The sequence below is a fragment of the Mixophyes fleayi genome, chromosome 5 (genome assembly GCF_038048845.1).
Source record: "Mixophyes fleayi isolate aMixFle1 chromosome 5, aMixFle1.hap1, whole genome shotgun sequence".
Lineage (NCBI taxonomy): Eukaryota > Metazoa > Chordata > Amphibia > Anura > Limnodynastidae > Mixophyes > Mixophyes fleayi.
The window spans coordinates 266,155,215-266,176,821 of record NC_134406.1 but is presented as its reverse complement, the minus strand read 5'-3'; the positions used below and the strand labels follow the sequence as shown (position 1 = coordinate 266,176,821).

The 21,607-nt window shown below is 39.4% G+C and overlaps 1 protein-coding gene across 3 annotated transcripts; it reads left to right on the top strand.

Moving 5' to 3' along the window:
• The first annotated feature begins 549 nt into the window (after positions 1-549).
• On the top strand, positions 550-21,310 carry LOC142159295 (putative methyltransferase DDB_G0268948). 3 transcript variants are annotated; one of them, XM_075214054.1, is made up of 7 exons: positions 550-630; positions 3,484-3,604; positions 5,981-6,141; positions 7,824-8,037; positions 9,731-9,831; positions 16,363-16,500; positions 20,654-21,310. In XM_075214054.1, the coding sequence occupies exons 2-7, from the start codon at positions 3,494-3,496 to the stop codon at positions 20,739-20,741; spliced, it is 813 nt and encodes a 270-aa protein (XP_075070155.1). In that variant the 5' UTR covers positions 550-630; positions 3,484-3,493; the 3' UTR covers positions 20,742-21,310. The 3 variants fall into 3 exon arrangements, with proteins under 3 accessions (XP_075070155.1, XP_075070157.1, XP_075070156.1); XM_075214056.1 differs by lacking the exons at positions 16,363-16,500; positions 20,654-21,310 and adding an exon at positions 10,316-10,627; XM_075214055.1 differs by lacking the exon at positions 3,484-3,604 and having other exon boundaries at positions 585-630.
• The last annotated feature ends 297 nt before the right edge of the window (positions 21,311-21,607 follow it).

Here is a 21,607-nt window from a genome sequence, read left to right as displayed (position 1 = left end):
AGAAGGGGGATCCCATGCTTCTGATTCCTCTGTTATGGAGGAAACAAGACCTGGCAGGTTGAGGATTCGCGATTGGGGCTTACTGCCCTTAAGTATTTGCTATTTTTACTTGACTTTACCAGCCCTGTGAAATTAAGATCCCTGCAATGGTCAGATAGAGATCATTCTGTTATTGGCCAAATCAGTTGGATCTTTTGTCTCTCCATGTTGTCATTCAGTGGAGAAGGGCACTACAGGTCACACACACAAAGGTAATTATAAAATGTCGTAATTTAACCTCACACTCATGACTTATTTAAAGCAGAAGGAAAGCTAAAGAGAGCAGTTTTTTAGGAGGAAAAATGGAAAAGCTTAATGATTTGGAAGGGATGATAATATAGGGGTGATATATTGGAGTGTGATACAGCAATAGCTCAAAAAAATCATGAATCATAAAGATCATGTTCTGGCAAGATGCAAAAAGGCTGAGTTTGCTATTCTCACAAATCACAACTTGTCTCTGAGTCCATATACAGACATGTATCTGAATATGTGCCAATCTCATTGACTTGTGTAACCCCACTGATCACATATAAATTCACACATCTGTCACAGAAGCAACAACAGGAGCAGCAGGAAGACAGGTAGCAGGTCTGTACTATCCGCATTGTTTTACTAACTCATCATTCACTGTATATGTTTATAAATAAGTATTTCATTTACAGTTTAATTACTTCTAAAATCACACTAGTCTCAGAATGTTAGCAGGTCTTACTTTATGATCAAAGTAGACATTATTTCTATATACATAGTTAATTATTTAAATATTTGGTTTTGGAAATGACAGTATTATGAAGAATATATATGCAAGCTTCTTATTTTTACTTATAGTACATGATTGTTATTGGTAGTGATGTGCACAGACCCCCCCCTATTTACTTTGTAAAACCACTTTTTGCTTTGGCCAAATTCTGAACAAACAAGTTTTATGTACAATGCATGTTTGCTCCACTATCAGCAATCAGGAAACATGGGGAGAGCCTTAGCAGGATGAGCCACTTCGATATGACATAACCGAGTACTGCAACACATTGACATCACTATGCTGGTTGGTGAAGCCAGAGACGCATAGATTGTGTTTAATGTTGAGTGGCACCCCCCCCCCCCTAAAAAAAAAAATCTTGATTTTTAAAATCCAAGTGTTTGCCTGTGAAGGCAAATGTGTGAGGGGCAGTATCACATCTGTACTAGTAAGCGGCCAAAAGTCAGCACAACCCAAATAATACAAAACATTTTCTTTAATGAATCAATTGTTCTCATTTTAATGATATTGCTGAGCAGTGTCTACATTGCAAGGTGACATTCACGTGGTGTGGTGGCAGCTACAAGTAACTCTACTCCTGTTGTGAATCATGGATCGGTCTATAGATCAGGAGCATCCCAGTACTAGTACTGTCAATAGTAATACTTTTTCAATCTCTCGGAGTAAAAAAGGTCATATAGGAAGAAAGTGTAAGAGAGGGCGCTTCAAATCCTATCATTTGCCAATCGCAAAGAAAAAATCAACTGTTTGCCAGTGTTAAGGGAAAAGTTACAAATGGGGTTTTGTTAGTTTTTACACCTAAGAAAATGGCTAACATTACATGCAGTGCCAAGAAATTACTCAGACCATGCCTTCTTTTTTGCTGGTAGTGGTCATGTTATACTTACTAGAAAAATACTGCCTAATATGACCATCTATCTTCCCGTGTACTACCTTATCACAGAGTGTAGGGTTGTCAAAGGCCACAACAGCCTCAGTGTTCTTTTCATGCACTGGAGTACAAATTGGGCGTTCACAGAATTGTGAGCAGAGTATAAAGGTGTCCCTGAGTGCTATATGTGAGTCTGACACTTCAGATTCTGACAATTATAGGTTCTATACAATATTTCACAACCATTTTTTAAGAGTGTGATACATATTTTTGACAGTTACATGATCATCATTTATATGGTCAACACCATAATATGGACAGGTTTGGAAAGTCAACAATAATGGCATTGACTACATTGGGTCAATAATTTGGATGCAGACAGTATCTTTAGGTTGACAATAATAACCTAACCATATAAGAAAGGGTTAGACAAAGTGAAATAAGGAATAGATGGTAACCAAGTTGTCATTTTATTGCTGTTTATTTATGTAGAGATCAGTCTGTTAGAATTGTATGCTACTGATCAATCCGGTGTCAGAGTTTAGACTGAGTAGTTAAACGAAATAATGTAAACACAACAGTGCTCAATAGCTGTTCTATAAAATTCAATCTATAAAACACAATAAAGATTATGGATAAACTAAACACAATTTAATAAAATATAATTACATCACTATTAAAACAACTGCCACAGCTGAGCTCAATGTGGAGATATTGCTACAATAAAATAACTTGACACATGCAACTTGTGAAACATGTGAACATTATTTCAATACACATAAATCATTGTGCTGTTAAGGTTTTAAAACTCAATTTATCAATTTAATGAAATCAGTTTGTGTATAATTACATCTCACAAAACATGATAACTGCAGCCACCAAATGACTGTAGGCAAAAGGAAATATCTATTAAGCATACATTTTTCTGTGCTTGTCAATTGAGATCTTTCATATATTGTTGATACAGTAATTATAATGCAAAATCTGATAATAAATTCAGAATCCTTTGGACACAGTCAGTGTGTAAGATAAATTTCTGTGCATAATACATACAGAAGGTGAGATCCCATTAAAAGCTTTGTTCACATGAATTGCATATGTTGAATCAAGCTGTAACTCCATCAATAATCAGTGTCCCTTGGTTTGTGTAACTAACATAGGTTCTTGTTTTTTTTAACAATTCCAGCATGTATGATGAGGGGGGGGGGGGGGGGGGGTGGAATTCTCCCTAGGTGGCAAACACTTCTACGTTCCACCTGTAGGTGCAGGTATTTGCTACCGGAGCCATACCTTACAGGAAAATCAGCGACGGAAGCCTTATGTCTTCTATCTCCCAAACTCCGCCAAGCAATTTTGTCCACGCTTGACTATTTACCAAAGTTTGCAGGCTGGAGATAATTCTTGTATATTGTCACTGTAGAGATAGGAATGAGGTAGTAGAAACTATATGTCAATACTGAGGCAATCAAACAAAATATTAAACAATTCTTATTCATTGCAGACATGCAATTTCATCAGGGACAACTATGAAATTGCATGTCTGCAATGAAAGTGTTTTGTTTGTCAAAGCTCAGGCATACAGTTTACAACATTGCTTAGCGGAGTTTGGGAGATCAAGGACACAAAGCTTCCATCACTGATTTTACCTGTATGGTTCAGCTCTAGTAATAAGGACCTGTACCTATACAGGTGTTTCCCGAATGGGTGGAACAAATTATTGGGAAACTTAATGTTTCTGAAAATATTACTTGCAAAAATGTAAACTTAAAACTCTGTGTAATTCAATTTCTTGACATCTATTCTTGTTCAGAACTGTCCAAATGGAAGTTGAAGTGTTCAGCGATGAAGAATACTCTAAAATATATCAAGAGCATATGTGTCCTTCTTCCAAAAACGTTCTGAAAGTCGTTTTAAGCTACTTGGAAGAGAAGGTATGTAAATAAGTATCAAAGATGCTTTGTGTATAAAGAAATGATAAGCAAATGCAATAGGGGATTAAGGTATTGGATTGTAGTAGATTTATGTTGTGTAACTGTCAATGTTCCTTTTATTGTCATTACTATTAAAGATTTGTAAGGCGTCACAGTGCTCCGCAGTTCCGATGGGATGTTCAAATTTAAGTGCCAAAATATTATTAAAGTGTTGGGCTATATTTTCCTTGTTTGTAATAAACTACATCCTGGCTGATGTGGAAATCGAAAAAAGTAACCCTGCTGATGACTGTGTGAGGGGCATTAATGTATAGTAGGGGGGAGGTTATAAGGGTTATGTAGTGCTGCTATTAATGCAACATCAGGGTTGTTGGAGGTTATTAATCTATTTGGGGCTATAAATATAGTGCTTGTGGGGATATTCTGGTTATGTTAGGCTATTAAAATTTTGGGGTTGAATGTGTCTACTAGTGTAATGGTGTGAGGGTATTATTGTAATGTGGAGAGTTGATATGGGCTATTTAATAAATTTTAGTGGTTAATAATGAAATGTGGGTGCTAGTTGGGGGTGTGGGGTGTATTAAATGTTGTTGCAGTTGAATAAAGTGACTAGTTTGTGGGAGGTCTCTAGTGGTCACTTGGCTTTCCAGGAGGTTAAAAGTACTCATTTATTTTCTAAACAAGACCCCAACATTCTAGGATGCACCTAAACTGTAACAGAGCTTAAGAAAACAAAGGCAGGTAGTCAAAGCTTTGAGAATATATCAGAGTAGCATAATCTGCCAACTCTCCTGATTCTGTTGGCACATTAACAATTTTGAGGAACTTTTCCGCACAACCAGAACTTCGTCCTGACTGCAGGGATAGTAAGGAGGTATGTCCCATGTTATTCCAATCCACCCATACGAGCAGCTCTTTCCATGCTTTGTCCTGCAAAGGAGGGGTCAGAATGTTCCACTACACAGCACGGCTTGTGCTGCTGTTTCATGATATTGTACATGGTGCTGATGGAAACAACAACATTCTGCATATGGAATAGCCGAGGGAGTAGCTGCTGTGAGGAACTGAGGCTTTCTCCAATAAACGCTGCAGCAGGTAAAAATCTGTGGAGGGTGGTGGGGTCTTGGGGCAAACATGTATAATGAGATTGGTATGTAAGTAGAGAAGAGCGTTTTTCACATATGTTTCATCACCACTCTCTGCTTGTCCCATATGGGGGGCAGGGGAAGTATTTTCTTGCACACAGGTCCATCCCCTACAATCAAAGGCATCTATCTTTTCTGATAATAGCATGGTTTACAATTTATTACTGTTTAATTAAACTGAATTTCTTTGCGACCAATCCAATTTTCTTCCACAAGCTTCATTCATGCTTTCATGGACAGCAATTGCCAAATAGTAGAGGACTACTAATTAGTTGAACAAAGAAAATGTAGTTTGTTTTTATTCTCATCAGGTTATTCTGAACCCTGAAATATATTTTTGCAGAAAGTTTAGGACCTCTCTACTCCTAGCCCAGTTCTTGCAGTAGTTAACTTGCCTAGTTCAGCTGGCCTAGGGCATGTTCAACACTATAGTCTCTCACCGACTGTTGCTCTCTTTGATATGACATTACTTGTATGTGATCTGTCCCTGAGAAAAATTAATAAAACATACTGATTGCTGAAGGGAGGCTGAGAAAGCTGGCTAATATGTGGCTCAATAAAGCTATAATAGTTATTGGGGTGAAATGTCTAGTTTTTATTTAGTAAGCTTCTCATAAAGAAAACAGTCAAACTAAGAATCCTCTTTTTTTTAATAATACATAAAAAGGGAAAATGTATGATGTTATAATTTTAAATCCAAATGTGTATTCAATTCTGAAGTTTAGCTTTAAGACACTAGGGGGTAAATGTATAAATCTCCGGATTCTTCATCTCCGGCGTGTTCAGCCTCTTCAAGCGCTTAAATTTAAAGCGGCGCTGCATTGTAAAGGGAAGTTTCCCTTTACAATGCAGCGCCGCTTTCAATTTAAGCGCTGAAGAGGCTGAACACGCCGGAGATGAAGAATCCGGAGATTCATACATTTACCCCTAGGGGCTAGATTTACTAAACTGCGGGTTTTTTTAAAAAGTGGAGATGTTGCCTATAGCAACCAATCAGATTCTAGTTATCACTTATCTATTGCTTTGTACAAAATGACAGCTAGAATCTGATTGGTTGCTATAGGCAACATCTCCACTTTTTCAAACCCGCAGTTTAGTAAAAATACCCATAGGGGTTTTTTGTATTTACTGCTGGAACACAACAAGAGAGAACAGAGCTGCATATGTTCTATTAATTAGTGTGTTAATGTTTATTAACTTGCAATAATGATGGATAATTTTTTATCTTTAGAAGGGGAAACCCTTTGAAATGGCAGTAGATGCTGGCTGTGGAACAGGACGATCGACTCGACCACTGGCAGAATATTTCAGCAAAGTGATTGGAATAGACATTAGTGAGACTCAGATAATAGAAGCAAAAAGATCTACACCACAGGAGAATGTAACTTACCAGTGAGTAATCTTTGCATGTCTTAAATTTGAATAATATTTGTTGCCAATACTATGAACATCGTTGCAACTGTTTCTATAACTTCATAAATATCATTCTACAGAACCTCTGTGCCATGGGACCCACACCTAAAAATATATGTAGTTATAGGAGCCAACTCTTAAAAATTATTGAGGGTGCTCGTATAAAATGTCGTGCCTAGACATAGTGTGTCACGGACACGCTCCCAGCTGCCGTGACTTTGCAGGCTGGAATTCTGTGACCTCATACAGCAAATCACCCCAGTCTCTTTACCTATCACACAGGTTATAGACCTACTGAATCCTCCCCGAACAGCGCTCACACCCCCATACACTTCTGGTTTGCCACCACCTATTGAATAGGAGGAATAGGACCCCAATATACTCTCCTTCACTGGCACACAAGGCTTCTAGCGTCTCAAAGACTAGCAAGACCCACACCAGCAAGCAAAGGGTTAACTCTTCACACCTCCAGACTGTTACATAAATGTAAATGCAAGCACACACAGCTTGTTAATCAAATGTATCAACAAATTACACATTGGCATGGGTTAACTTGGCTGAGCTACTTCTTAACAGGCTAATGGATTTGTTAGAGTATCAAGGATGCAACATATTAAATTATAGATTTAATATACAAAAGTACAGGGCATACAGATATAAAAAAATGAATAGACAATTATTAGGTTGACATAACAAGCAAACAGTTTAAATTAAAATGGGTTACATTCAGAATAGCACTTGCTAGCATTGCATACTCTGCTCCATGGGAAATTGGCTAGAAAGATGGACAGCTTATCAATGTGAATTAATTTCCCAAAGAAGTCTGACCATCTGCTATACCTGGTCTCAGCCTTTTAAAGACACTTCCATACCTATTTCTACCCCCAGGGGGTTGTGGCCTGTGACACTTTTTTCAATCTCCATTTGCATGTTGCCTGATTTACTAAAGAATTCTACTGTGACCTAACTTTTCTGTGGAGCATCACACTGATCCAATTTTATCATTAATAAATCCCCTATGACTCTGTCCATCTTTTGATACCAAACATGACGAAATTATGACAATGTGACATACCTTTTCCAAAGATATATGATTTTAGCTGTTCCCAGATAACACCCGTACCTGTCATTCACAGCCCTGGTGTGATTTCTGCTTCTCAGGCACCTGGATTCCCCAAAATATGAACTATGAAGACATTTTCCATTTGAAGCTCATATTTCTATATACCTGTATAGGCTTTCAAAATGCAGCATTGAGCTGCAAGGATGTCCAGCTGTGACCGGCCCCACAAAGTCTATTCAGGTGTCCAAAAATTAACTTGTATCAGGATACATCTCACGGCAAGAGCCCTTTGAAGCTGCCATAGGTGACACACCTATCTTCTTACACTGGAATGTGCAAAGCCATCAAATACATTTGCATCAGACTTTCTGTCGTCACATTTTACACTTTCGTCGCTGAACTTATGAATGGATTCATTTGATATAACATATTTACACTGCAGTAATGATTCATCCCTTATAAATAGCTGTAGGTTCACTATGTTCACGACATAGTGACTTTGACAGCACAAATATTTGGGGATGTTCAAGCACACACAGATTCTATGTCTGTAGTAATGTGTGTACACAGATTGACCTCCTTCTCCTTCTCGTTACAGAGTTGCCTCAGTTGAGAAGATGCCTTTGGAAGATGCCTCTGTGGATCTAATTAGTTCTGATATTGCTGCGCAATGGTTCCCCGTAGACAAATTTGTGCAAGAAGTAGCTCGAGTTCTTAAGAATAGAGGCTGTGTGGCATTGCATTCTCTCTACCCAAAGCTTACCATACAATATAAGAATTTTTCAGAGACACTAACAAATCTTTATTCTGAGGTGAGAATATATTCTGACTGTATCAATAAGATTATGAGACGCCACAAAATGTATCCAGGGTCTGAGAGCACATATGGCAAACAATATAAACAGCAACCATATGTTAGGATCCAACGGGACTATGGTAGGTAATAAGTGTAAAACATTAAGGGGATCTCTTACTATTGGATGCGTTTGTGAACCAAAATGACGGGGGGTGGGAGGGTCAATAAAGCATACTTGCGTATATGGGGTGTGTGTCACGAGTCCGCCGTGGCTCGCTTCCTGTGCTCCCTGGCGTCCCGGCCGTCACCTTGATGACCGGGACATCACTTCCGCCCAAGGCAACGGTCTGACTCCCTGCATTGTAGCGCCGCATCCTGGAAACTGGGGACAGCCGGGCGCATGCGCAAAGTGATCTAATAGCCTGGAGGCTATTAAGCTTTTATTAATTATTTAGCCTGCAAGTGTGCACTTCAGGGGCAAGCCCTGATTGGTCTATCTGTGTATTTAAGGCAGTGAGGTCTGCAGCCTCACTGCCGGTTATAGCTTTACTGTCACAGTGCTGCTGACCTGCTCTTGCTCTTTGTTCCTGTCCTGTGGATACTCTGTCGGATTTTTCGTGTATGACCCCTTGCCTGGATTTGAACCCTGCCTGTTGTCTCTTGTGACCCTGACCCTTCTGGCTTGTACTTTGGACCCTGCTACCTAGCCCGTGACCCCTACCTCTGGCGTGTGTTCTGACTATCCTGCTTGCCTGTGACCCTTGACCTTGGCTATCGTTTTAATTACTCGCTGCTTTCTACCAGTCTCCTGGCCTGCCGCTGGGGTCCTGTATTACCAACCCACATTACACCTGGAGCTAAGTCCCGGGGGCATCTGAGTACCGGTGAGCGCATCTAGCTCTAAGGGAAAGGCGGCTGCTAAAGGTGAAACTTCCGTCATCAGTTCTGTGGGTTGGTGATCAGGGCCAGCAGCCTAACAATGTGTTGGCAGAACTTCAAGATGTGTCTAGCTCAAAAACAGTAGTATTCACTCCAGACGTAGATCAGGCATACAAATACATGTGCTTATGCCTAAGGATAGCGTAGAAATGTGGCTTGGTAGTGTTAGTAGTAAATGCTATGGTCACAGTGTAATGAAGTGAATAGATGTGTCCACATCTAATTATTTCAGTTATATGAACATGCCCTCAGTGTACTCAGTCTAAGCTTGCCCTCTCCTGCCCTTCCCCATTTCTCCTTTCCAGCTATCCACATTTAGACGCAAAGGGTCACAACATTCTACTTATGGAAGAATGTCTACACTTTCTTCGTGAGCACGTGCAATATAAGAGTGTATCTTATGGCAAATTGATCAACATCCAGTTCTAAATGTACCTCTTGTAATAAGTTGTGTTCTGTGACTGAAATGGTCCACAGTCGTCATATCTGTATTTTAATGTATTATTTTACAGAAGACACATGAATAATACTATAGATTCTGCAAAATCTGTTGATTAAAGCACAACCTTATAGTATGGTGTGTTGTTTTTTTGACCAGTTTGCCTTTTAAAGTCTCTAAATATAGAGCCCTATGGTTCATACATTGATGGCATACAAAGATATAATACTTTATATTGGATAAAGATACTGTACACATCCAATATCTTGGATTAATATATCCATATAATAAAAACTTGCTAATCACTTTTAACATTTTTTTTTCTTTACAGGCTTTTGATAGCATGTACTCATCGGAACATGAGATCTGTAAGATTATTAAATCTGAATTTCAAGAAATATTTGATGCCTTGCCATTTGCTGATAAGAAAAGGTAAGAGTATCATACAAATAACATCAATATTTGCAATAAATATACACAAAAGAAATCATATAGTTTGTAAACTTATAAGGCAATTATTTACTCTAATGGTCATCAAGTAATTGGATGAAGTAATGCATCATTACACACGACGAATAATATGAAATAGCTCATATTAATAACACACATTTACAGTCACACTTACACTTGTAATTAAATAGTACTAATTTATTTAGTTTCCAGTTCATTTATTAGTAAAATGTATCAGATTATTTATACATAAATGATCTTATATTAAAGGTATCTAAGGCTCAAGATATAGGAAATGTATCATGTTTAGTGTTTATTTTGCCAATAGTAGTGTATTCCTGATGGTAATGTGCAGATCAAAGTGATCGCTTCCTGTGATCGCTAGCTATGGAAGGTAAAGGATTAATGCTCAAAATGATATTGTGTTTGGACTGCAAATAGGTTGGTTTAAACTGGATTAGGTCAGTTCCCTTAGGTGCAACATGTTCTCAGCTGTTGGAGTGAGCTGGCCCCCCCTTTTTATGGTAGGAGTCCTTTGAACTGACCTATGGTTTGCATTATACTGGACTGGCCTGACCCCTGGACCAATGAAGAAAGACCTTAGTTTATCTTTGTGTACATTGTGACATCATGACTGTTTTTTTTTTTTGTTAACTAAACCTGCATATAATCTTTCTGGGCCAGTTATTCCTCACCCTCTAGGTCTCCCTCCAACATTACTGTATCTTAACCTGGGCCCAGGTGAAGTGCATGTATAATGTATTCGGCTTTTATACTGTCATGTCATGTCAGTATTGCTTTCCTTAAGTCCTGTTATCTTTTGTTATTAAATCTTTGTAAGTTGGAACCACAATAATCTCATTGGACAATGTTTATTGGTAGCGATAAAATGAACATTACATTTTCTTATGGTCTCATTGGAATTGACCACTGCAGCTCTACATTCGTACAGCAACTGCATCACTGAAACAGATATTGCATTGTGGAATCACACGGCTTCTCTGCAAGAAATGTGGTTTCATTGGCTGAAACCAACTGATTTTTGTGGACGAAGGTCTTGCAACTCACTTGGGTTGGGCATTCCAGGTGTCATGGAGATCCAGAGCTCTAAGATGCCGGGGTATTACACATCCCAAGCAGTGTGCAGGGACGACTGGCCAACAAAAAAACAGAAAAAAAACTGCTATAAATAGGAAACCACTTTCTTTTGAAGAAGTAAGGAAACATTGAGTCTTGTATAGAAAGTGCACTGTATGCTCACCACAAATGCTCTGGTTTTGCACTGGTGTGCCTTGATGGTCTGCTCAGTGCACATCAAGTTGCACTCCTAATGTCCACTCTCATTAAATGTCTCTGCAAAGTAAAAGTGCACATTCAGGGCCTGATTATACAATAAGCTGACCAGGTTGCAGCCTAGGGTCCAATATTTTTGGAGCGGTGTGATTGTAACAGTGAAAGAAAAACTGAAATTAATCTTAAAATATAAGAGTAGTTGCTCCTCAAAGTAAAAAGAAAATATGAAAGACTTAGAAATGTTTTAATCTTAGTGTTCCTATAGTACAGGCTGAAGACATTGACCACCATCCTTGCTCTTGAGTTTAGCATTTTTCTCAGACTCTGTATGGGGAAGGGGTTGAAGCCAGACAAATTAATTTTTGCTTACTGCATATTAGCCTGGCGAGGGGGGTGTATGTACGTGTTTGCCTCTGGGGTCTGGACCCTTGTTTGGTTTCCCATTGTTTACTGCTGTGGTCTCCTGCAGACCGTTGCACCCTCTACAAATCCTGCATCAGGGTTTCCCAGCTCATCAGAACATCAGCGCTACACCTCTTCTGCAGACTATAGCTTCCCTGGTTATTCCTGTCTCGCTAATTATATCACCTAGATTCGAGTCCCTGTGCAGACCATCACGACTAAAACAGAGTCTGAACCAGAGCTTCCCAACTCCTTAGATCTCAGCGCTACACCACCTCTGCAGATCCTCATACTCTTGCTTAGCCTGTCACTACCTGGATCCCAGTATATTCCTGTTTATGTTTGCACTTCTAACAGATCCTGCCCCTGAACCTAGCTCTTCAGGACCTCAGTACTTTGCTTCTCTGCAGATTGTTGCACCACTGGATGCCTATTCCACTTACCTGGTTATCATTGCTCCTCTTCTCTGTATACACTTGCTGCAATCTTCTTCCAGTCCTCTGAACTTAGAGACTGGGTGGAGAGCCCAGAAGCTCTTCAAACCCATTAGAGGCCCATGACCTGTGGTTTGGAAGCTGCAAGGTGCATACTCCCTTGCATGAATCATTGGTGAAAATCCTTCCCTGTTGGACTCTGTGCCTCTTTGTAGATAGTGTCCAGTCAAGCAGACCTCACGGTTTCCACCTGAATCTGAGCTTGTGACACTGCAGATGGTTTTCCTCTAATATCTGTCTATATTTAGCTCATTAACTTTACCCCTTATATTTTCCAGTGCCTAGAGCAGAGAAGCAATATGCTCCTGTCATTATGTGTCACAGTATTTATGCTGTTTTGGGATAATGGGCAATGCTATGCTTGTGCCAAACATTCTGCTTAGCACTCAGGCTAAAAAGTTTATTCTTAATCTCATGTGAGTTTTCATCAAAAATTGTTTGCTACCATCCAATAAAATGCAGATTTATGAAGTGTTTGAGCTATTGCTGTCTCTTTACTAGACTGACATCATGGAATTATTCTGTCACCATATCTTCCATGACATATTATGGGGTTTCTGCAAGTAGTTGCATCGCTTGGTGAAACCAGCCACTCACTCATTGTGAGCGTCAACTGCGTACCAATATGGTATCCGTTGTAGGAGGGTATAATCTGCTACCACTATGCTCCGTGAACAGCTTATGCTTCTGACTATTGTGTAGCTGCTGAATCACCTCTTTACTGGTTGCTCTGACTAAATCCTCCTGATTATTTACTTTGGATCAGGACAGCTGGGAAGTGTGCATATCATTGATTCAAGATGCTGGCCTCAATGCAGGAAAGTCAGGAGACAGATTAAAGTGAGATCTTGAATCTGTTGGTTACAGGAGCACAGCAGGGACAGGCATCTCTCTAGCCTTTATATAGATTTTACACCAGGCTGTTCAACTTGAAGCCAGAGGGTCAATCGGGTAAAATTACTTTATTGCTCGTTCACATAAGGGGTGTTTGTTGCCTCCTATCCACGAGCAGCCACAGCTACAGTTGATCAAACCAGTCTCGATACTGGTGCCGCACAGATATTATATCTTTAGACCTCCTGTCCACACCAACTTTGACATCTTTGTGTCTGGTGTTGATCTCCGGTCCAGGAGATATGAGGACAGATCTGGAGGAACATCCTGGGAGCAGCACTGCTGGAGGCTGAACGCATCCAGCACTACAGGAATGTTCTTGGGTGCTCCTTTCCTCTGGACCTCAATGCAGGAATCCTATGCATATCTGCAAAACACCACTGGGCCCTTGGTTCATTCTGGTGGAGCAGCAGTGCAATGACACCTCTATATCCCAATCACCTAGACCACCAGGATAGTGAAACATGTCAAATGAACATGGGAAAAAAAACATTTCCCACAACATATGTAGAGAGGGAGATTGGGGAGACCCAGCCACAGATAATTTCACCCCCCTCTGCAATAAACTACTGTAACTCTCAAAGTTGCCCTACACCTTCTCCCTAATCAGCGCCCTTCTCTTATGGACACTCTGGTCTGGAGATTGGCCTGTTCCACACAAATAAACAGTTGTGCCATATTGTATCCATTTCCTTATGATAGACTTGACTGTGCACCAGGGGATATTAAAGATTTTTAAAATTCTACCATCAAGGTAAAAACTTAGTCATTTGACACAGATTATGCTTTACATGTATACTAACAATCTAGCATGGCTAATTTTGATGTTTGTTCTCTTTATTTCCCTTTTGTCTGAATCTGAGCACTATTTATTTATTTTTATATACAGTCAAGTCCATAAATATTGGGATATCGTCACAATTCTCATATTTTGGGCTCTATACACCACCACAATGGATTTGAAATGAAACTAACAAGATGTGCTTTAACTGCAGACTTTCAGCTTTAATTTGAGGGTATTTACATCCAAATCAGGTGAATGGTGTAGGAAGGAGGCACATATAGAAACCGTTGTAATTCCTACATTGTTCACCTGATTTGGATGTAAATACCCTCAAATTAAAGCGGAAAGTCTGCAGTTAAAGCACATCTTGTTAGTTTCATTTCAAATCCATTGTGGTGGTGTATAGAGCCCAAAATATGAGAATTGTGTCGATGTCCCAATATTTATGGACTTGACTGTATGTGCCAGAGTATCAGGTCTCCTGCCTCTAGTATTCTGTTCCTGCTTACAGTGGTTTTTCTGATCCTCAGGAACCTTGAGACTCTGATATTTCCCCCAGCGTGAATTGTGACTTCATCTTCCGTTTTGATGTGGTACTTCATTGGGATGAACGTGTACCAGACCCTTGCCTTTTTTTCCTTTTTTTTTTTTCTTTCCCTTTTGAATCTTGTGCCCACCTCCTACCATCTCCATGCCAGAGGGTAGTGCAGACGATCTGTGGTTTCCTATCAGAGAAGCCCAAACCACTTTTTAGAGGGCTTTCTGGTGAATACCTGGAGGCTTGATAGACTCCACAGCTCTGCATACTTTAAAAATGGTGGATCTTGTCCCTAGCCATGTAACACACCCCTTGTGTCTGGACATTTGAGGAGTGATAAACAATATCTACTTGTGTAGTGACTCCACTTGAAACTATGTTTCAGCTTGTAGATAGTGGATGGGTTTCCCACCACCAGGAGTTGACTTGAGACACTCTATGAACCTGACTCCAAGATGCGCTATAGCCATTACAGAATGACACAAGTTTGAAGGAGGGGGGGGGGAGGGTGTACATAAAACCTATGGTCTATTTACTACACACAATGTAATGTAAGCTAGGGATTTCTGGCAAAGGGGGGGTTAAGAAATTTGGGAGGAATCAGGGATGGAGAAGTTATGGGAATACAAGTTGAGCTTTTAAATTTATGATACTCAGAATACAGTCAATTAACATGCATAAAAAAAATAAACCATGGATACACCGTGTGCACACTCGTGCAACTCTATAAACTTGTCTAGACAATGTATAGCTGCAACAAATAAGTGTCTGAACAGTCTATTAGGTGCAGTAGAGTTGGTAAACTGAGTTACTTGATGTGATGTGCTGAGGTCCCAATATATAAATAGGTTTGCAGTGGCTTGCCAGCAACGATGGGCAGCATGATGGCTTAATGGATAGCACTTCGACCTCACAGTGCTGGGGTCATGAGTTTGATTTCCGACCATGGCCTTATCTGTGTGGAGTTTGCATGTTCTCCCCTTGTTTGCGTGTGTTTCCTCCGGGTGCTCTGGTTTCCTCCTACACTCCAAAAACATAATAGTAGATTAATTGAATGCTATCAAAATTGACCATTGTGTCTCTTATCTTTTTTCTTTTTCTTTTTCGTGAAAAAACTAATATCCCTCAGTTCTCTTGTTACCTTGTCGCTGCCTCAATCACTTCTCTGTCTGTCGGCTCTTTAGCTCTCCATTTACTGCTGACCACTTTAATCCCTCTTGTCCTCTACACTCCTTTGTTGGATTACCGCTCTACTGCTTTTGTTGTAATAACCTGATCCACACCACCTGCGACGGTTCCTTGTTTCTTTCCTCTCCTCTGCGAAAGACCAGGCCCAAGCAGGCCCATGCAATTGTTTGCAATCATGGATGCACTCCAAGTGCTCCTATCAACCAGTCACTGAACCCGGGGTTCCAACTGGAACCGTGACAATGTTGTTCTTTGCATTTTTAAGCAGTGGGAAGTAATCTGTTGCCAGTTCAGCATGCTGTTAGCTGCTTAGCTAAATTCTTACTCAAATAGAGCTGTATTCTGCCGACCACTCAGCCCTCCAACAAAAATTATTCAGCTAATAGAACAAGTCATCCGGTTGCTGTAATATGTATGAGAAGAAGCTGGGGAAACTGCATTCTGCTCACATTAGGAATACCTGCACAGGACATATTTTCTTGTTCAATATAGTGGAAAAAATGTAGATATAGATATATAGACCATACATAGGACCACTTACCTTGTTCTGTATGTTTAGTGTGCAGTGTATCACAGTTTCTGTTATTTCTGTATGCATTGAGAATTGCCCAATACCACTTCTCTTGTTCACTGTATGTTCTTTCTGTCTGTGTGAGGAAAAAATAATTAGAACATGACTGAGGTTAAAGACTGTTGCCTCTACAATTTGTTACCTTAATCCTGTATTTATTTATTTCAAAATATGTCATCTGGCTGGACTACACAGGAAATTTGTCAGGTCTACCATATGGATAAGCTATTGGTATTCATTCAACTGTTATTACTTTTTCATTCATACAATAAAATAATATATTGTCATTGTACATTTTGTGATCTCCCGATCTCTTATGTTGGTGGTTTCTGTATTTTCTATCTTTCAGGATCAGTGGCATCACTGAAATGTTTCACATGACATTGGCAAAACTCTTGGGCTTTATTACGTCCTCACCTATGTACCAGTTCTTTCTAACAAAGGATAGAGATGGAGCCATTGCTTTCTTGAAAACTTTGGAGAAAAAGTAAGTAAATCAGGGAGATGTGTGAACGTAAGTAGAACCAACAGTTGGAAAAGCTACTGTATGTATTACTGAAATGTAAAGTAACTGTTTATGTACTTATGTCCATAATGATCATTAGCTCACCAATTTTCAGTAATTTGAAAGAAAAGTTTAGGATATTTTAAGAACCAGTGGTGCAACACAAAAAGTTATTGTATTTGTGGACCATGTATTTGTGGACCATGTATTTGTGGACCATGTATTTGTGGACCATGTGCGTATTTCTTTTTTGTGATGAACAGATTTAAGCAGTGCAGATGATCAGACCTGGGTAGATGGGATCATTCCACACTGCTGCAGCATAGGGGCATTGATATACCTAACATTTGTAAATAAAGCAGCAACCCCAATTCATTAATCTCCTCCCTAGACCACATATATACTGAAGGTCATGGAAACTAATTGATTGGCTGCCCCTTTACAGGTCTGTATCTTGACAGCCCTGTGAAAATCAGGACTTTGGGAGCCAGAGCTACAAAAACAAGACGGCCATTTGACGGACAATATATTTAAATGATCATGATGTGGTGTAGAGACCAAAGTAGACTGGTATACGGAGGTACGCCACACCACCACTTCTACTGCTTTCATCATCATCACAAATTTATTTATAATGCGCCACTATTTATGCAGCGCTGTACGGAGAACTCATTCACATCAGTCCCGACCCCATTGGAGCTTACAGTCTAAATTTCCTAACACACAAAGACTAGGGTCAATTTGTATATAGCCAATTAACCTATCAGTATGTTGTTGGAGTGTTGCAGCAAACCCATATAAACTCCTCACAGATAGGGCCATGGTTGGGAATTGAACTCATGGCCCCAGTGCTGTGAGGCAGAAGTGATAAAAACTAAACCACCGTGCAGCCTGATAGTTTTCAAATCAAATTCCATTTTCTTAAATTGGCCATACCGCCGTTCAACTTAGACCATAGATACTGTTTTTATTATAGGTTTTAACATTCTAAAAAATTATACTGTGTTTATTGTAAGCTCACAGTGTTCATATAAATTACTACGTTTCATTCTTAGTGTGGTAGCATGGACAAGCAGTCTAAGGTGCTGGATTAAGGCTCCAGTCTTAGAGGCGTGGCTTAAAATCCCACTGCTGCCATGTAATATCTTTATATTTTGAGCGATCTTTAGCGCTGTGTTTTTGTTTAGGGTTTTTTTTTTTTTCTGGCATAATGTGAGTGATTCTGTTATTGTGTAGACATGCTAATGTGTACAGCACTTTTCAAGAGTGTGTAAGTAGTAGGTTGGTTAGTATTTAGGTGTCTGTTGGCAGCATAAATGGCTCAAAATATTAGTTTTGCCATTTTTTGTACCTCTAAAATTGTGGTGTGTTTTATAGTCCATAACATACAATCTAAATGTGTCACAGGTGATACTGGTGTAACCTTAGCACTCGTAAAAAAAAAAACTGTGCGTATTTTGTAGGCACTGTGCTCTTTTTAAATGACCCCAGTTGAATCAGCCGAGTGTGAGTGATAAACTTGCTCTTCTACAGAAATGCAGTGTGTGGGTGTTTTATATCATACTTTCCAACATTCTCTAACTAGAGGGGAGGTCAAGTGACAACTGCAGTGGGGTATAATGTGACTGTTACTGAGGACCATGCTCACTTCACTAGAAAGTGGGTAGGACTTGGAAGGTTGGCCTGCTCTTCTGGGACATCGGAAGAACTACCCGAAATTTGGGAGTCTCCCGAATGTTCCAGGAGAGTAGGCAAGTATGATTCATACACAGGGGCAAAGTAAATGATGTCACAACTATCGTACTTTTTGTTTTTTGCTTTGCTTTTTTATTAAACCTGAAAGTCTAATTTTAATTTTCAGAAATGTGTAACTCGCTGCAACCAAACCGTAATTGGCATTTATCAGTATACTGCAAGTTTAACAATTAAACTATCTTACTGGTTTGCTATGTTTCTTGTTCAGATGAGAGATGTGGATTCAACAGTCTGCAATGCATCATAGGAGGAATTTAGATGTTCAGCTGTGTTTAATCCTATTATTTTTCATTTTAAAACACATTCCCACAGGCAGAGGTGTGCAGTTTAGTAGAGACTCCAGTGGTCATCATTAAATGACTCCGTAGACTTAAAAGCCTTCATTCCATAAATAACTATGTGTTAGACAAATCAGCCAAATAAACAACCTATTCAATAACCTCTAACAAACTTTTCACTCTAACAATTCAAATTACTTGGCAACCTCACGGTTTGGGTATCCACATGTAGATTTTGCAGGTATAAGTAGCCTGAAAATCACTCAGACTGCACTTAACATTGTCCAGCCAGTTGCACTTGTCCACAGATAATGCAGCTCATGAACTTTCAAATTTCTCCATGGTTTTTCTTTTTACTGTAGCAATTGTTACCAGTCCTTGTGTGGTCCTCATCCTAGGACCTCTGCAGTTTTACTATTCTGAAAGTCCAACCCACCCTTTAACAGAAGGTCACCAATAATTCTGCATCCAAGCTGGCCAATTAATCAAGCTCCCCTGTCTTTTTGCAAAGCTAACCCCTGTTTCCATGTATGTGTTTGTTCTACATTATATCTACCTGGTAAAGCCCTTAGGTCAACCAGATGGCTGTAGCTCAGTCTCTACCATCACAGGGTCACGCAGGTGAAAGTAGTCCAACAGGAGTCCCTGTAACACCCTGGAGGAATGGAGGGACTACAATGCAAGTACTTACTACTTTTTCTTCAATGCTGTTCTTCCTCCTTCCTCCCAATTTAGATTTGTTTGGTATGAGAATGAATATGGGTGACAGAGGGGCAATCATACTGGTTGGAATTATTCGCTCCCTATTCAATAACAGACTGCGTTTACTAGTCCTGCATCACAGGTGTACAATACTATCCCACAATACACAATTCCTTTAAATGATGGGCAGCCTTCACCCTACTAGCACTAAGATATCATTATTCTAGAACTGTCATTGTTTCCCTTCTTATGTAATGCTAAAACTTTTATTACTAGGTGCCTTTATATCCTGAAGCTGGCTGTGACTTGTAGTGCCACGCTGTTGCACAGACTCATACTGTGACTTTCTCCCTCAGTTCCTCTGATTAATAATACCAGTGTTCCAAATAGTATGAAGGTTTATACTTGGAGCTGTATTCTTATTTTTCATTACTGTTGTTATATCTCAAACGGTACAAAGTCCCATTCGTATAGGGTATAATTTGTAGACTCACTCCAGCACACTGGGCTGCTGATGTCTCTGTTGCTGCCTCGACTTTCAGGGAGAACATGTCAGAATAGCTGCTGTTTAAACTCCAACTAGCCTTTACTTGTCTGTTTTTCTGTTTCAGTTTTCTTCACACAACACCTTGCACCACACTTCCTTTACTCTCAGCAAAAGTTCCTTGCACAAAACACACCCCAAATCTTGCAAGGTTTTTTTTCTTCCCTCTTTGACTGATGGCTGCAAGAACCAAAGAGTAGCAGGAGCAGAGAAACCCCTGGGTATTATGCTTCCTGAGCTTGAACAGACCTTCTTTAAAGGGGCCATACACCTATATCAACTGCTGAGGTACTACTACCCCACACATGCAGTTGTGATATAGATAAACAAGTGTAAATGATTGAGACAGGTGAAGTAGTGCATGACAACTGTTGATGACATTCACCTCAGATGCCCATGATTAAGTTAGATGCCATAAATGTACATGGTAGCTATGTACAGACTTCTAATACAAAGGTTTGCTTCACAGAAACATTTTTTAATATTCTATCCACAGTGTGATAGTGGGGAAAACATGTTTGTAGATGGTGGCCTCTCCCATTTGCAGATCACCTCCTACTGGACAGATTTCTGATGGTCATAAATTGTTTGCAAATTACAATGCTCCATCTTTATATCACCTGCCTGAAAACTGACCAAAATTGGCTTATAAAGAGGGTGGTGTTATAAAGAGGAGCATAAATAAGAAATTATACAGTACCTGGTGATAAAGGAGATGGTTGTATAAAGAGGAAATGCTGTACATTGTAACCTCAGAATTGTTTCTACATGAAAATCCTGTGGTATTTATTATCTACAATATGTTTGAATGGTAATTAGAGAAGAGTTGTTAAGATAAGTCGTTTCTCTTCCACAGGATGGCTGACGTCATAGGAGAACAGTGTGTTCAAGAAAACCTTGAGGTCCACTTCACATTCTTCTGTGTCCTGGCATGTAAATCCTAAACTGCCCTGATTACAAATCATTGTCTTTACATCACATTGTGGAACAAGAAATAATGTTTTGCTTATTGGGTGTCTTCTGGTATTATTGATTTTTATGTATACATCATTTGTATAACAAAGAAGTTCTCCCCATAAAGAAGATAAGGATATATAGTTTATTCTAGCAATACCATTATTTGGCTGATTCAGGGCTGATTGATGTTTGGAAATTTGGAGACAATACGACCTCCTAGTTGACATTTGCAAAACTCTGCCAAATAATGGAATTGCCAGTTTCTGCCTGGATCCCCTGTGCTCTCCCAGATTACTATTCTGTGTTAAAATGTGAGGGCACATTTGCCCATACTTGCCTACCCTACCGGAATGACTAGGCTTTCGAATTTAGTGCAGTTCTCCCAGACCTCCGGAAGAGCAGGCCTTTCTCCCAGATCCTGCCCACTTCCTTGTGAAGTTGGTGGGATGGAATCCTCACATAATCATCAATTAGAAAATCATCTGACCATCATTACCCCCCCCCCCTTGTTGTTTGAGAGCAATTAATGTAATAATAAATAAAGGAATCAACAATATTTGTATCTTTTTTTTTATGTTTTTGTCTACACACTTGTGACATAACTAAGTTTTTTGTTTTGTTTTTTGTTCTAAGGAGGTTTCCTAAATTGAATAATGGCCGTCCAAGTTACCACCATCACTCACATAAATAAACATAATTTGATTAAATGTATAAACTATACAAATATCAACCCTGGCCCAATAAATACTAATATAATATTAACAACAGTAATCAAAATAATCACAACAAACATTTAGAAGCAGAAATAAAAATATTATTATAATAATGATGATACACCTCAAACCATAATATA

What these genes read in the sequence shown, in the direction of transcription:
- LOC142159295 (XM_075214054.1), top strand. Translation starts at nt 3,494, where the DNA reads ATGGAAGTTGAAGTGTTCAGCGATGAAGAATACTCTAAAATATATCAA. An exon ending in CAGGAGAATGTAACTTACCA is followed by an intron (nt 6,142 to 7,823) that starts GTGAGTAATCTT and finishes TTCTCGTTACAG; the next exon opens with AGTTGCCTCAGTTGAGAAGA. An exon ending in TAACAAATCTTTATTCTGAG is followed by an intron (nt 8,038 to 9,730) that starts GTGAGAATATAT and finishes TTTTCTTTACAG; the next exon opens with GCTTTTGATAGCATGTACTC.